The sequence below is a fragment of the Mustela lutreola genome, chromosome 15 (assembly GCF_030435805.1).
Source record: "Mustela lutreola isolate mMusLut2 chromosome 15, mMusLut2.pri, whole genome shotgun sequence".
NCBI lineage: Eukaryota > Metazoa > Chordata > Mammalia > Carnivora > Mustelidae > Mustela > Mustela lutreola.
The window spans coordinates 3,719,559-3,734,038 of NC_081304.1; the positions used below are offsets into that span (position 1 = coordinate 3,719,559).

Below are 14,480 nucleotides of genomic sequence, written 5' to 3' on the forward strand. Positions count from 1 at the left end.
CAGGTGATGTGGGGCAGGAAGCACCCTTGAGCACGGCTGCTTGGGGCCCCAGTGGAGCCATGGGGTGACGCCACAGCGTCATACACTCAGCTCAGCACACCCTGCACGCAGGCCAGCTCCATGGAAAACCTCTGTCTCACTTTCTGTCTCTGTTAGGCAGTAAAGCCGAGGTCCCAGCGGCTGACACACTACTGCATGCATAGGCCCGAGGGCTGGAGCGGCAGCAAGGCAGACAGACAGACACCGGGGTTGGCTGGACCACGCTTCCCTTCTTTCCCGCTCGGTGATAAGATGCGCGGTTTGTTAAAAATATCATCTATAAATGTTTTCATACAAAAGGGAATGACTTGGGCCCATGCAACTGAACAAGAATGCCTTTATCCAGGGTAAAGCTCACTTTCTTTGTCCACTAAAAGCCAGGAAGAGTGGATTCGAAGAGCAGCATATCAGAGAGGGGAAAAATCATACGGCAACACGGCTCCCGTCTCTGCGGGGTGTTACAGCCGCACGACGCGGGACGGTAGCAGGCAAGGTGTGTGTCACACATCTGGGACCTCACCACGTGCGCACCCTCCGTGAGCCACTCAACCTCTGCCGGCGGAGGCCGAGGGCCTTAGGGTGACACAAGAGGATGTGTGAAGATAAAGGCGTGTGGTCACCAAGCACTGTCAGGCCACATTTGTCACCCGGACCACAGTGCACAAGGGCACGTTTCGGCTGGAACTTTTCCAGAAGACGGTGCGCAGCACCACGGGCTCAAACTGTGACCTGGGACGAACTGCCCTGGGCGCGAGGATTTCCGGAAGACAGTCTTGGGGAGGAGGGACATGAAGGCTACTGGTAACCATCGATTCTCCTCAGTGCTGGGTGTAGACCTTTACTGCAATGCTAATCAAACCACTGAGTTCTACGTTACCACGTCTCAGTGTCCATATCCCTTCATTTACGGCACGAATTACCTTTCTTCCTTCTCGCTTCCCCTCATTCCCTCAAGCACGCTGTAAAACGTTCACGTGCTTAGAAGTGTTAGTCACATCTTAGTAAGAAAAACAGGAGTCGCCAATTCCAGTCCCCGGGCAGCCAGCCACGTAGCGCATCCAGGCCCACTCAAAAAGAACAGGAACCCAAGCCTGATGACCCGTGGCTCTGCTCGAGTGGGCTGCCCTGGGAGGCGGTGGGCAGTGCGGCAAACTAGAAAGCAGAGGCCTCGTTTAAAGTCAGCCAGTCGGCTGACTGCTGCCGTCCGAATCCAATGAGTCAGGCCTTCCTGGTTTCCAAAAGAAGCCAGGAATCTGGAATTTTTAGAAAACATTTTCATTAAAAATGCTGATTCACATGAATAAAATGGGCCAGTAAGGCCCATTTGTGGGATGTGGTGCAGTCCACGGACCACCAGGTTTCTGACCTTTGGTTTAGGGACGGAGAAGCACACGGACAGGCTACAACAGTCTTGCGCTCCATAAAGGACTCCCAACACGGTGGCTCGGAGAGGTAAAAGTGAACCAACGGCGGGCATCTAAGGAGGCTGGAGCAGTCACGTCCAGCGAGCAGACCAGGGGAGGCTCCGGAGGGCCGTGCTGTTCGAACCGAACTCAGGAGTGGGGACAGCCCTCCTTTTGCTCTGGCTGCTCAGGGCGCGCAGGGAAGACCGGACAGCATGAGCACCTCCGCGCTGGAGGCCCCCGCCCGGCTCCCCTCCCTGCAGCACCCTCACCGCCACACCGCTATGTGCCTCGTAACCCATGAAGCCCGGGCCCCCCTTGCTGGATCGTTACCCCCACCAGAAGAGGGGTTCTGCCTGCTCTGCTCCCTGCTGTCCTCCAAACCAGAGAGCTGCCTGGCATATAGTGGGTCCTACTGACCACATGTTGGATAAATGAATGTGTATCTCCTGCGCAACTGGGACGTCTGGATCCTGGACAGTCTCCAGCAGCCCTTCGGGGGACCCCTCGTAAGCCCTCTGCTCCATTTCGTACGTGGCTAATGCAAACTTCACCTCTGCTCGCACCGCTGCTCCTGCCCGCCCCCTCTGTACGCAAGACTGGTATCCTTGACACTCAGAGAACAAGAAGCCCAGCACCCTGGGCTACAGACACCCTGTCACCCTTTGGCCACAGACACCCCGGCCTCCTGTACAAATTGGGGGAAGCACTCCTCTCGGCTAGAAGTAGGGATCCCTCCCTCTGCATAATTCTCCCTCTCTACTGGCTCCTTTCTAGCATTTTTAAAACAGATTTTGAGAGAGAGAGAGAAAGAGAGAGAGAGAGAAGCAGCCCCCACAGATGGAAGTGGGGGGAGGGCAGAAAGGATCCCAAGGAGACCTCACACTGAGCAGGGAGCCCAATGTGGGGCTTGATCTCGTGACCCTTGATCATGGCCTGAGCTGAAACCAAGTGTCGATGCTCAACTGACTGAGCCCCCAGGTGACGCTCCAGCCTTTAAACAGGCTCCCAACTCTGTCTTAAATGAAGTCTCTACTCCCGATCCTGCCTCTACTCCCCGCTGCTCTCCCACAGCTGCACCTCCAGCCCCAGCTCTGGCTGAGGCTGGCCTCTATTGCCACCTCGGTTTCACCGCCAAGGGCCAGGTGGCCCTGCTGTGCTCCTGCGGGAGTCAGCGAGTGACCTGCTCAAGGGCCCACTCTCCCCAGCCCTGAACCCTCTCTGCTCACCCTCCTTCTTTGCTTGCACACCCTTTCCAAGCCTTTCTGCTCTCTCTGTAGCAGCTCCGTCTCCTCTGTCTGTCTACCTCTGTCTCCAGGGCCTGCCACTGTCCCAATCCAGGGCCACCATCAGCATCAAGACACTGGCTGAGCATGGCTGAGCAAAGCCTCTCCGGTTTTGCTTCCCACTGACCCATTCTTAATTTTATGGTTGGAATGATTCTACAAGTCAGTCTGAGCAACCGATTTGTTGAAAACCCCTCACTGGGGGCGCCTGGGTGGCTCTGGTGGTTAGGCGTCCGACTCTTGGTTTCAGCTCAGGTCGTGTGTCAGGCTTGTGTCAGGCTCCATGCAGAGTCTGCTTAGACAGGCTTTCCCTCTCCTCCTGCTCCTCTCCCCACGGCTCATGCACGTTCTCTCTCTCTCTCTCTCTCAAACAAATCAATCTTAAAAAACAAATTTCGTGAACCAAATCACAAAAACTCACCGGCCTCTCTCCTCTGAATACAATCCAGCTCTTTCAAAGGCCTAAAAGGCCTTGCCCAATTTCCAGCTTCTCTCCGTAAGGCCTTCCTGTCACCCTAACACTTACCCCAACCACTGGTTTCCCTCTGGACTTCTTTTTGTCCAGATACTTGCCTTTCTGTCCACATGGAGGTTTAAAGAGGGCAGAACTCCTGTCCTCTGCATTATTCTATCCTGAGCCTCTGTGTCCTCTTCCTGGCACACAGTAGCATTCAATGATTTATTTCACATGAGTGTATGCCTAATAAAAGGATGAAGGTACCGGTTCTAGAAGCATTAACACAGATGGGTACAAGAGCCCTGGAGTTCCTTACTAACCCTTACTGACTACGGGGCTCTGCTGGGTGATCAGAAATCCTGGGACTGAGGCGGCTGGGAGGTAGGAGCCAGGGGAATGGAAGTGACCAGCCTCAACTGGGCCTCCGACAGAGCTCTGGCGCTGGGGGCGCACCAATCGTTCTTTATTCATACCTGTACGAGTGATGTTCGATGGTCAGAATAATGATTTTCACCCACATCTCAGCCCGTGACAGAGGCAGCGAACACTCAGCATCTGTTCGACGGCCGTCTAAGAGCCTTCCCGTATTACCGAGGCCCATAGCTAAAACACGTCGCTTGCCAGACTCCCTTGTAGGTTGGATTTTGGATGCAAATGTAGTTCCATACATGAGGTGACTGAGTGACCTTGCAGGAAGGACTCTGTCCTTAGTCCTGTCTTCACGGCATGTTTATAAAAATTTAGGGACGGTAGGAAAACTGAAGGAATAGCTTATATGGTGATTACAGATCAGGGTACAGAAAGATTTCGACAGGCTGGGGGACTGGAATGCAAAACTTTGCCAGGGCCCAAGTTCTACACTTGGGACACCAAGTGACCAAGTGCACATGAATAGTCCTGAGCAAGGAAGGGCTTCATAGTTGTCTTAACGGAAAGAAAAACTTCAGATTCTAGACTGAGTTTAGGACAAATAGTGAGGTGTGGCTCAGAAGGGCTAAGGGCAACTCAGAATTGGGGGTAGAAGTTTTAGGAGAAAAGGAACTTACAGCCTCGACTACTTCTGTACTTGTTAAAACCATACTTGGAAACCAGTGATGTCAGTTCTGGGCACAAAGACCCTCACAAGCCATGGCTTTTCCAGAGGACAACAAGAAGGACTTAAAACCGGGACAAGGAGGAACAGTGGCGAGGAGCTGGGAGTATCTTCTGGAGAGCGGGTCACGACGACTACGTGCCGCTGTCCGAAGTCCTGCAACATGGGACAAGCAGCTTAGCCTTGCTTCATAGGATCCCAGAGGACACTACACAAGCAACTACAGACACCGGCAGGAAGCTGATGATCAGGCCCACGACAGCCGGAGTGCCCAGGAAAGAAGGGCGTTGGGCAGGAGGCGGCCTCCCTGGCACTGGCTGGGATGGGCCTTGACGTAGCAGCCTCTAGCTGTGTGGGGAAAGGAGATGGGGGAGGAAGGCCCAAGCTTGATGTCCTCACTGGGACTGGATTCTCCTTCTGGTTCTTCTGCACCCAGAACCCTGTGATTCGGTGAGCCCACTTCTCGCCCAGAGCACAGTGAGACCGCCACGTCAGGAGCCGATTCCCAGGCAGAAAGTGGGGCTGCTGTCAGCTCCTACTGCACAGCCCAGCTGGGGCACGCTGCATGTGTATTTTGTCACCACCCATGAGCCCCGCGGGAAGATTCTGGTCTGGTCTGGGAAGACTCTTTTCCGCTACAGCATCCAGCAGAGTGCCTTGCACAAAACAGGAACTCAAGACCCAAGTTTTAGTCTAATTTTAGGATTTATCTCCCAGCTGGACTCACAGCACGACTCATATTGTGTAATGCCACTCTCACTACACGAATGGTTCCATTTCAGCACCAACCCACACATCAGGAAGGCCCACGGAGCCCTGAAGCCACCCGCACAGGGGCCGCCCCGCAGGCCAGTGACACCAGAAGTCCTGGCGATTGGCTCCCCAGCCCCTAAGCTCCCTAGCACTTCTCACCGAGCCAGGCATGAGGACCACTGGCTCAGCCCAGAAGGAAACGAAGACTTTTGTTAAGGAAACACCAGCCAACACAATGGTCACCAATCTTTCCTAAAGAGGATTCATCTCTTCTCTACCCTCCTCAACACTGGAAGTACCGAAAATCCTTCCTTTCTGGGTGGAAAGCTATCAGAGAATCCTCCTGTCTTTATTCTCTTGGGGTAACAGTTGAACACAGCACCACAAGGTGAAGGGCATGGAAATTAATGTCTTTCGCTGTATGAAAACCCCACTGAAGCGTGCGTATGTATGTAATGAGAGCAAATGATCTTTTGAACCCCGAAAGTTCCCTAAGTGTCCCCGTACCTGGGCCGAGCAGCGGCGACCGACTGAGCTGGACGCCGGCCGGGTGCGGCGGCGGCGTCTCGGCCACGTCCGCACTGCTGCTCGCGGGGGCGGAGGCTGCGGCGGTGGCGGCTGTGGCACTGCTCTGCAGGCCTGGGTTGTTCCTATCCCACATGTTCACAGTCTTGTTGTGGTAGCTGCTCGGGTCGCCCCAAGCTGAGGTCCCGTCATCGATTTCCATTTTGCGCCGAATGGACGGCGGAGAAGGTTCCTCCCAGCCCGTGGCCTCGCTGCCGTCCTTCTGTGTGACGGGGACCGGCCCCCCGATCCAGCCGGTTCCGGTCTGTTTCACGGAAGCGGCTCCTCCCCAGTTACTCACACTGTTGTCTTGGGGTTTGCCCGCCCAGGTCTGCTGGGGGCCGGGTTTTAAAGACTCGCCCCAGTTTGTCCCTGGGTTCCCCTTTGTGTGTGTGCCGTTACCCCAGCCACCGGGCCCGGACCTGGGCGCATCGTTCCAGCCAGAGCCGGACCGGTTACCGTCAGCATCCCAGCCAGAGCCATTCTTCTTCCCGTCCCCCAAGTGTCCGAGGACAGAAGATGAATCGGCCCAGTCTCCCCCTCCTGCACTCCAGGCCGGATTAGATTTTTGTCCATCTCCCCAGTTCTGAGATTTGGGTTTCTGAGGCTCCCCCCAGGTAGGCGACTTGTCCTCCTGATTTACGGTCCCACTCCAAGCATGGCCACCCTTGGTGGCGGCAGCAGCATTACTGACAGCAGTAGAGCTTATCGAGTCCCCCCAAACCCCTGGGCCACTGGGCGCTTTGCTGCTGCCGTCTCCCCAGCCTGTGCTTGCTGGCCCAGCAGCCGGCGGCGCGCTGGCCCACCCGGACACTGAAGAGGTATTTGTACTGTTCACGATGGACCCGTCACTCTTCCCCCCTGAGTTTGAAGGCTGAGTAGCGGCACAGCCCCAGGCCTCTGTCCCATTGTCATTTTTTCTCTCAGACCTAGGGGACTCTTCAAATTCCCAGGCAGTGTTTTGCTTTACTGGAGTCTGTCCCCAACCAGTATTAGACAGAACTCTTGGGTCAAGATCGTTCCTTGGCAATTGGAGGTGCCCTTGGTCTATCATCCCTTTATCCCGCCTCCGGCCTTCCGCTCCTTCCCGCCCCGAGCTTCCTTCACTGCGACTGCCAGAGCCGTCGCTGCTTCCTTCACTGGCTGTCGTTCCAGAAGACGCCGCTTTGGCCCAAGAGTTCATGTGCTCACTGCCGGGCTGCACGGCAGGATTCTGGCTGCTAGCGCTCGGACTGTCCCACGTCGCTGACCCTTTCCCACTGACGTCGCTGTTGGAATGCTGGTTTGGGGGCTTGCCCCATTCCCCATTCACACCATTAGAGGTGCTCCGGCTGGGGTGGCCCCAAGCTCCCGAATGGATATGACTGACGCCGCTGCTGTTGCCACTGCCCCGTCCCCAGGCGAGGAGCCCAGGGCCGGCAGGAGGGCCCGAGTCCCAGGCGCTTCCTCCGCTTCCTTCCTTCTGCACAGCACTGCTGGATCCATTTTGTTTAGCACTCAATGCTGAGTTCACAGTGTCTCCATTCCCCTGACCGAACCCAGAATTGCCACTTCCTGGGGCAGGGTTACCTGGGGACAGTCCCCACACCGAACTGCTGATTCCTTCAGCACCGCTCCCGCTGCCTTGAGAAACGGATGGTCCGCTAGCACCCGGAAGGCCGTGCAGGTGAGGCGGGACCATGGCCCCCACGCCCACAGCCATGCCCCAGTTTGGCAGTCCGTTGGTCTGCATTGCATTGACAGGGTTTGGTGAAGAGTTCACGGGGTTAGTGTTATTTGGTCCATCAGTGTTAAGGTTCTGAGGTTGTACGCTGAAAGACACATTCTGAGAAGTGGATGTTTGTGGTTCTGTGCTCTCTTGCGGCAGCAAGTTTCCCCAAGCACCTAAAGTGCCTGTTGGGTTCCCGTTCTGGTTGCCCGTATTTTGACCTATGGCACTGACCGGACTGCAAATACTGGAAGGGTTGCCTGTCGCCACAGTTCCTTCATGTCCAAGTACAGGCCAGGCGGCTGGGTTGGCATTAGGGTTAAGGTTAAGATTAATGCCTGTGTTGGAGTTGGAAGCACCCCAGCAATTCTGACTTCTCCCCTCTCCGATCATGTTGTCCACTTTTCCATCCCCACCGCTGAGGGAGCAGTGAGCCGGGCCGGAGCTAGAGCCTGTGGCTACGGCCCACACTCTGGCTCCATTTCCATTACCGCCGGCGCCGCCCGCTCCGAGGGCGCTCGGGTTAGAAGGGCTTTGGACAAGCGCGCCGTTGGGGCCGTTGTTGCCATTAGTCTTCTTGCTGTGGCCGGTGAAGGTGCCCTGGGCACTCCCCGTAGCCATGCTACTGTTCTCTGAGCCACAGTTGGAGGCAGAGTCAGTGTCTGTAGTACATTCTGAGGCAGAGTCCGTCTCCGCTCCTGTGATGGAAGGCCACGCCTCCTTGTCAGTCCTGTCTCTGATCACTTTCTCCCAGCTGCTGCCGGCTTCACCTCTGTATGTGGGCTGCTGTCCCCAGTGGGGGCTTTCATAGTGATCTGCCAACCCGCCGTGACTGAGATCTGAAAAACACGAAACACATTCAGAATTAGATCTTTCTCCCACTTGTCAATGAATCCACTGTGAATTAGTCTTTGGGGGAAGATCCTTATTTCCAGGTTCAACGCTGACTGACAAATGTGAAAAAATGACTTAGGAAAAAAGTTACCTGCCTTCATAGTAAGTTCCTGTTTAAAAAAGAGCTTGTGTTTCTAGAATGGTATTAACCCTTACCACTACCCCATACCATTGTCCCTCCTGAGGAGACTCATGGTGCACGTGAGCATGTGAGTGTCCCTGAAAGCCATCTGCAGGAAAGGAAGCCACGTGGCAGGACCGCCCCAGGTAGGACACTGATGTGGCTGAGCTGCACCTGAACACACCCGGACTGCAGGGACACCACGAGCACGGGGCTTCTTAAGTACCATCCGTAGTTCCCTTCCAGAACTCCAACCGGAGCTACGGCACAGTACAGCTACACGGCTCACTTAGTAGAAAACAACGGTAAACACAGTGCAGAACCATGTAAGAGAAGCAGTATTTTGGGGATGAGGGCCACAGGGAGAGAAGAGGCATTAGAAAATGCTATCTTACGTTATCGGGAGTACGGAGGGTTAAGACAGTTCATTACATTTCTATTACTTCTCTGTCATCACCAGCAATCACGGTTTGCCATTACTGAACACAAATAAGAACTCTGGGGACCCTCTCCCCTTGCTCTCCATCTCCTCCCTCCACAGTCTGCGCACTGGGGACCCTAGAGCGATGTGATGCGCTATCTTCCGTTCTAGCAGTCATTTGATTTCACCCTTATGATCCTTTCAAAGAATCCAGTGTTTGCCATCTGCATTTTATTTCCTAGGATTTCTAGTTATTTGACTATTTCTAACACTGCAATCCAACTTATAGTCCAATGAGTTTCCAGCAGACTCTATCTGAAGTATGGATCACTCCGAACTAAATAAAACATAAAAAAATTGATTTAACCTACGCATACAACAAATTCACACAGCTTAGAAATCCTTGATGGTTTCTTCGAACAGTACGATGTACAGATAACTGCAATAAAATATTTCTTCTCTTTTAGAACCTTTTCTTCATTATGTTTTCCTCACATTTTTAATAAGAAAAATTTTACTCCTGGGAAGTAAAACTGGGTTTCCAACAGAAAGCCTCTTTTAAAGTTTACTGGAGTTAAAAGAGAAACAGCGGAAGTGTGTAAAGAATGATCACTATAGCTACAAAGAACATCCTAGTGACAACTTCAATCTTAAAAAAAAAAAAAAAAAAAGGTTTAAAAGGGATGTAATGAATTCAGAATTTTGCTCTAGGTGTGCAGCAAAGGAAACCACCAATAAGACAAAAAGGCAAGCTACTAAATGAGAGAAAGTATTTGCAAATGACATAGCTGACAAGGTGTTAATATTCAAAATATATGCAGAACCAGCACAACTCAACACCAAGAAACCCAAATAATCTGATTAAAAATGTGCAGAGGAGGGGTGCCTGGGTCATCAACTCTTGTTTTCAGCTCAGGTCATGATCTCACTAAGTTTTGTATGTGCTACTAAAACTAGCTTCTGTAATAACAAATTCAAAGAGGTCAATGTGCCCCTCATCATGTAAGGCAGAAAATCAGACCAAGTTAAAAAACCAGAGACTATGGAATGTTACCAGCAAACCTCCCAGAGTGCACTCTCGCAACAGCCCTGCTTCCCTCGGGGACAGGACACACCTAGGACAGTACTCACCGCAGCCCACACCCAGACAGCAGGAGGTCTCTAACCTGGCTTACCAATGCATTCCTGGTGTACCTTTCGAATATGTATTATTATTTTTTCTATTCCATAATAGGTCCCTATGCAAAGGAATCAGCTCTCTCTTGATGGTCTAGAGGGTTTGTGTGGAATGCCTTTTATCTGCTGCTCAGCCCCCAATCTGCTGGACTCATACTCGATTATGTGTCAGGTTTGAAATATATATTTTTGCGTGCTTGGATACGAAGGACAGCATCACAAGCCAGTGGAGAAAGGAAGGACCAGCTAATAAATGCTATCGGAACAAGTGGCTAGCCATATGGAAAAAATCAGATCCCTGCCTCCAATCATAAAGAAAAATCAGCTCTACATGGATTAAAGACCTAGTCACAATAGCAAGACTTCCTTAAGCTCAATAAGGAAATACAGGAGGCCATTTCTAGGACGTGGGACACTTATCATCCTAAGGAGTTGATAAATTTGACTCTGTTCATCTAAAAACCACCGTATGACAGCAGATACCATATAAAGGAAGCTTAAAAAAACAAACAAACAAAAAACAAAAACAAGCCACAGACAGGAAGAAAAGAGAACAGAATAAAGAATGAAGAATCCCTACAATTCGGGGTGCCTGGGTGGCTCAGTGGGTTAAGCCTCTGCCTTTGGCTCAGGTCATGATCCCAGGGTCCTGGGATTGACCCCACATCAGGCTCTCTGCTCCTTGGAGAGCCTGCTTCCCCCTCTCTCTCCCTGCCTGCCTCTCTGCCTACTTGTGATCTCTGTCAAATAAATAAATAAAATCTTGTTAAAAAAAATCCCTACAATTCAATAAGAACAAGACTAAAACCCAACAAGGGCAGGAAAAACAACAGAAAGAGGCAATCCGGAGAAGAGGTCCTTGACGGCCGCTAACACACGAAATAATAACCGATCTCATCAGTAATTGGGAAACGCACTTGAACACTGCGAGATGTCACTCACACTGAAACGTGAGGCCTGGGATTCCTTTCGGGGGAGACGAAAATGTGACTGAGGAACATCTGAATCATTTCTAAGAGATATGAAGCAAACTTGACAAAAGACTGTTACATGTGTACCTTGGATTCAGTTACACTAGTTTTTGCATAGTTTCTTCTATTTTAAAAATGTATCAAAAAATTGAAAAAAGTTAAATGCTTCATTGTGGTATCAAAATGACAGAAAGGAATCCCAAAAGGGACCCAAGCAAAGCACCAGTGCTCCTCGCCACAGGGATGTATGGAAGAGAAGCGGTCAAACCTGCACGGTCAGAAATGTGTGCGAACTTCACACGTGCAAGGAGACGCGGTGGGATGAAAGCCCAGTCTGGCCACCGGGTGCAGTGGCATTCTGAAGGGAGCCCTGGAGCACAGCTCTGCGGCCATCGTGTCTGCTGCACGGCAGCCAGCCAGCATGGGATTTCTGGACCAACCCAAGAATGTACACGTATGGAACCCAAGCTGAGCACCAGCTAAAGGCGCTCGCTATCCGAACAAGGCCTTGTTCCTTCTCCGCTCCACAGAGATGGACTATATAAGCCCTAAGGTTTCAGCTGTAGACTGGATGATATCTAGAGTAGCCGTACCCTCCACGGTGACAGGAGACTCACACACGGAAGTACCGAGCCACAAAGCTGGCATGTTCAGTCTCAACCCCAATATCAGAGCAAAGATTTCTTTTTATTGTGGTAAAATACACATTTCCCATCTTAGCCCTTTGTGAGTACACGATTCAGTGGGTTCAAGTACATTCACGCTGTACAAGCATCAGTGCTATATCCATCAGCCCAACCTGAAGGCGTAACCTATCACACAAGATGTCCTCTCGCCTCTTGCCCCCTCCCAGGCTCTGGTGACACTGTGACCCTATTCCACGTACTTCTTATAAACAGAATCGACCACTATTTGTCCTTTTCCGTCTGGCTTCCTTCTCTCAGTTCTCAAGGTCCATCCACATTGCAGCAGGTGTCAGAACCCCCTTCCTCCTTTTTCAGGCTGAGCAACATTCTACTGCATGAATACACCGCGCCGTGTTCACCGGCCCCTCCTCCACGGACACCGCGGGCTGCTTCCACCTTCCGGCTGTTGTGAATGGCGCTGCCGTAAACAGCCGTATGCAAGTACCCGTTCCAGTCGCTGCTTGCAGTTCTTCTGGGTGCATCCCCAGAAGTGGCACGGCCGGATCATATGGTAAATCTAGGTTTAATCTTTTGAGCAACTGCCATACTGTTTCCCACCATAGCTGCGGCTCGGCAAGGATTGCTAACAGCAGGACACAGGGGCTCCATTTGCTCCACACGCCCCTTTTTTTCTTTTTAAAGATTTTATTTATTTATCTGACAGAGAGAGAGAGATCACAAGTAGGCAGAGCAGCAGGCAGAGGGAGAGGGGGAAGCAGCTCCCCGCCGCCGTTGCTCTACACCCTCGACCAGACCTGTTACCTTCTGTTGGAACAGCAGCCACCCGAACGGCTGGGAAGCGGCATTGCGCTGAGACTTGGATTTGCATCTGCTTAATAATTAGTAATGTTGAGCTTCTTTTCACATGTAAAGCAAAGATACTTTAATAATAAAACTGTTTAATTTATTCTGTTGAAATGAACAGAGTCAAAGACAAGGAACTACACTGTCTGGAAATAAACAACCAAAAAACACAGTGAGTTTTCAATAAATATTGTAGAACGTTTCTAACATATGCCATCCTGCTACTCAGATGATTTTGTTTTGGACTTTCCTATAAATATTTATAATCAAAGTCTGAAACTGTAAATAAGAAATAGGAATACAAATGGCCAAAACATTTAATTTTTTTCAAAACCTTTTAAAAAGATTTATTTATTTATTTATTGGGAGGGAGGAGCAGATGGAGAGAAAGAAAACCTCAAGCAGGTTCCCCATGGAGCTCAAAGCCTGATGCTCAGGGCTCGGTCCCAGGACCCTGAGATCATAACCTGAGCCCAAACCAAGAGCTGGACACTTAACTTACTGAGCCACTTAGGTGCTCCTCCAAAACACTTAATTTTAGACACTGCGAGATGATAAATTATAGGGCAATGTTGCTGCTTAGGAGAAAAATAAATCACTCTAGATCTTTACATTCAGAACTATATAACAATCTGTAAGAAAAAGCAATTTATGAACTTCTCTACAGGCAGGAAGCAGCTAGTGCCGATCAAACCAGAATTCTGCACTTTCACAGACCCTTCTTTCCCTTGAGATCTTTGTAAGAGCAGCAAAGGGCCAAGGACCAAAGGCTAACACTGGAATTGAGATAATCATGTGAGATAGATAGTGTTTTCATTTACGTAAACTAAAAAATCTCAAATTTCCCAAAAAACCCCAGTCATTAGGATAAAAACCAGTAACAACGCCAAGCTGTAGCTGGGGCACGGGAGGGGCCAGTGCAGCATGGACCGTCTCTAACAAACACGTCTGTCCTCTCAAGAAGCGATCGCCGCGGTGAGAAGGCTCCTGCTGGCGCCCACTCCTCCCAGTGTGGGGCAGGACTAGCCCCAACGCGGCAGTGTGGGCACGAAGGACAGTCGCTTCTACAGACGTGCTCACTATCTGAAACAACACAAGGGCAGGATCAAATCATGCCTGTGAGTTTAATACTGAATGGCTCCAGAATCTTCCATTTAAAAATGAGAAACAGAGGGGCACCTGGCTGGCTCGGTTGGAAGAGTACCTGACTCTTGATCTCAGGGTTGGAAGTCTGAGCCCCGTGGTGGGTGCACAGATTACCTGCAATGAATAAATCTTAGAGAGAGAGAAACAAAAGCTCCCTGTGGACACCCCCGACCGGAGCTCCCCCACCTCCTGACTGGACTGTTACAGCAGCTCTCGGCAGCGTCCTCATCTCCCCCCCCCCCCCCGTGTTCCCCTCCAGGGCACGCTACAGGTGCACCTTCCAAGCGCACAGCCGGACGCGGCAGATCACGGTGCCTGAACACCTCATGGGTTTCTTCGCTCCTGTAAGCAGCCCCAGGCTCGATTCTCTCTGGGGACCTCACTTCCCATCGTCCTTCCCCTCTCGGCGCTCAGGCCAGCTCCTCTAGGTGCCGTCTGCGCAGGGCTCCCCTGGCCACAGGGCTCGGCAGCAGCGTCCCCGACCTGGACGTGATGGCTACTCTGTTGTCGCTACGTGGCAGACACTTCATCTGAGCAGCTCCCCCACCTGCCGCCCCGTGCTGGGGACCCCTGCCACAGTCATCCTAACAGTCTGCCTCTGCTTTTACTTCATTTAGACCAGGGGTTGGCAGACACTTTCTGTAAAGGGCCAGATAGTAAATATTTTAGGCTCTGCGGGCCAGATGGTCTCAGAAACTACTAGTCAATCCCGTCACTGTGGGGCAAGCGCCGTCATAGAGAATACGTTGTCAATGAACGAGTATGGCTGTGTCCCAGCCCGACTTTATTCACAAAAGCAGGCGGCAGGCTGGATCTGGCTTGCGGGCCATGGCTTGCCAAGCCCGGGTTTAGACGGCAGCTATCACGGGGTGCCTCCCGCCTACGGGCTCCATGTTGGGGACACGGTGTCGAACAGGACAGACAAGCTCCTTCTCCCCGCAGGGCACACATTTTGGTG

The 14,480-nt window shown here is 51.7% G+C and overlaps 1 protein-coding gene across 5 annotated transcripts in view; it reads right to left on the reverse strand.

Moving 5' to 3' along the window:
• TNRC6C (trinucleotide repeat containing adaptor 6C) overlaps positions 1–14,480 on the reverse strand; it is a 148,539-nt gene that overhangs the window by 47,971 nt on the left and 86,088 nt on the right. For all 5 annotated transcript variants that reach the window (XM_059150447.1, XM_059150450.1, XM_059150449.1 and 2 more), the window contains one exon: positions 5,539–8,142. In XM_059150447.1, the coding sequence (XP_059006430.1) occupies positions 5,539–8,142 (2,604 nt within the window). The remainder of the gene's footprint in view (positions 1–5,538; positions 8,143–14,480) is intronic.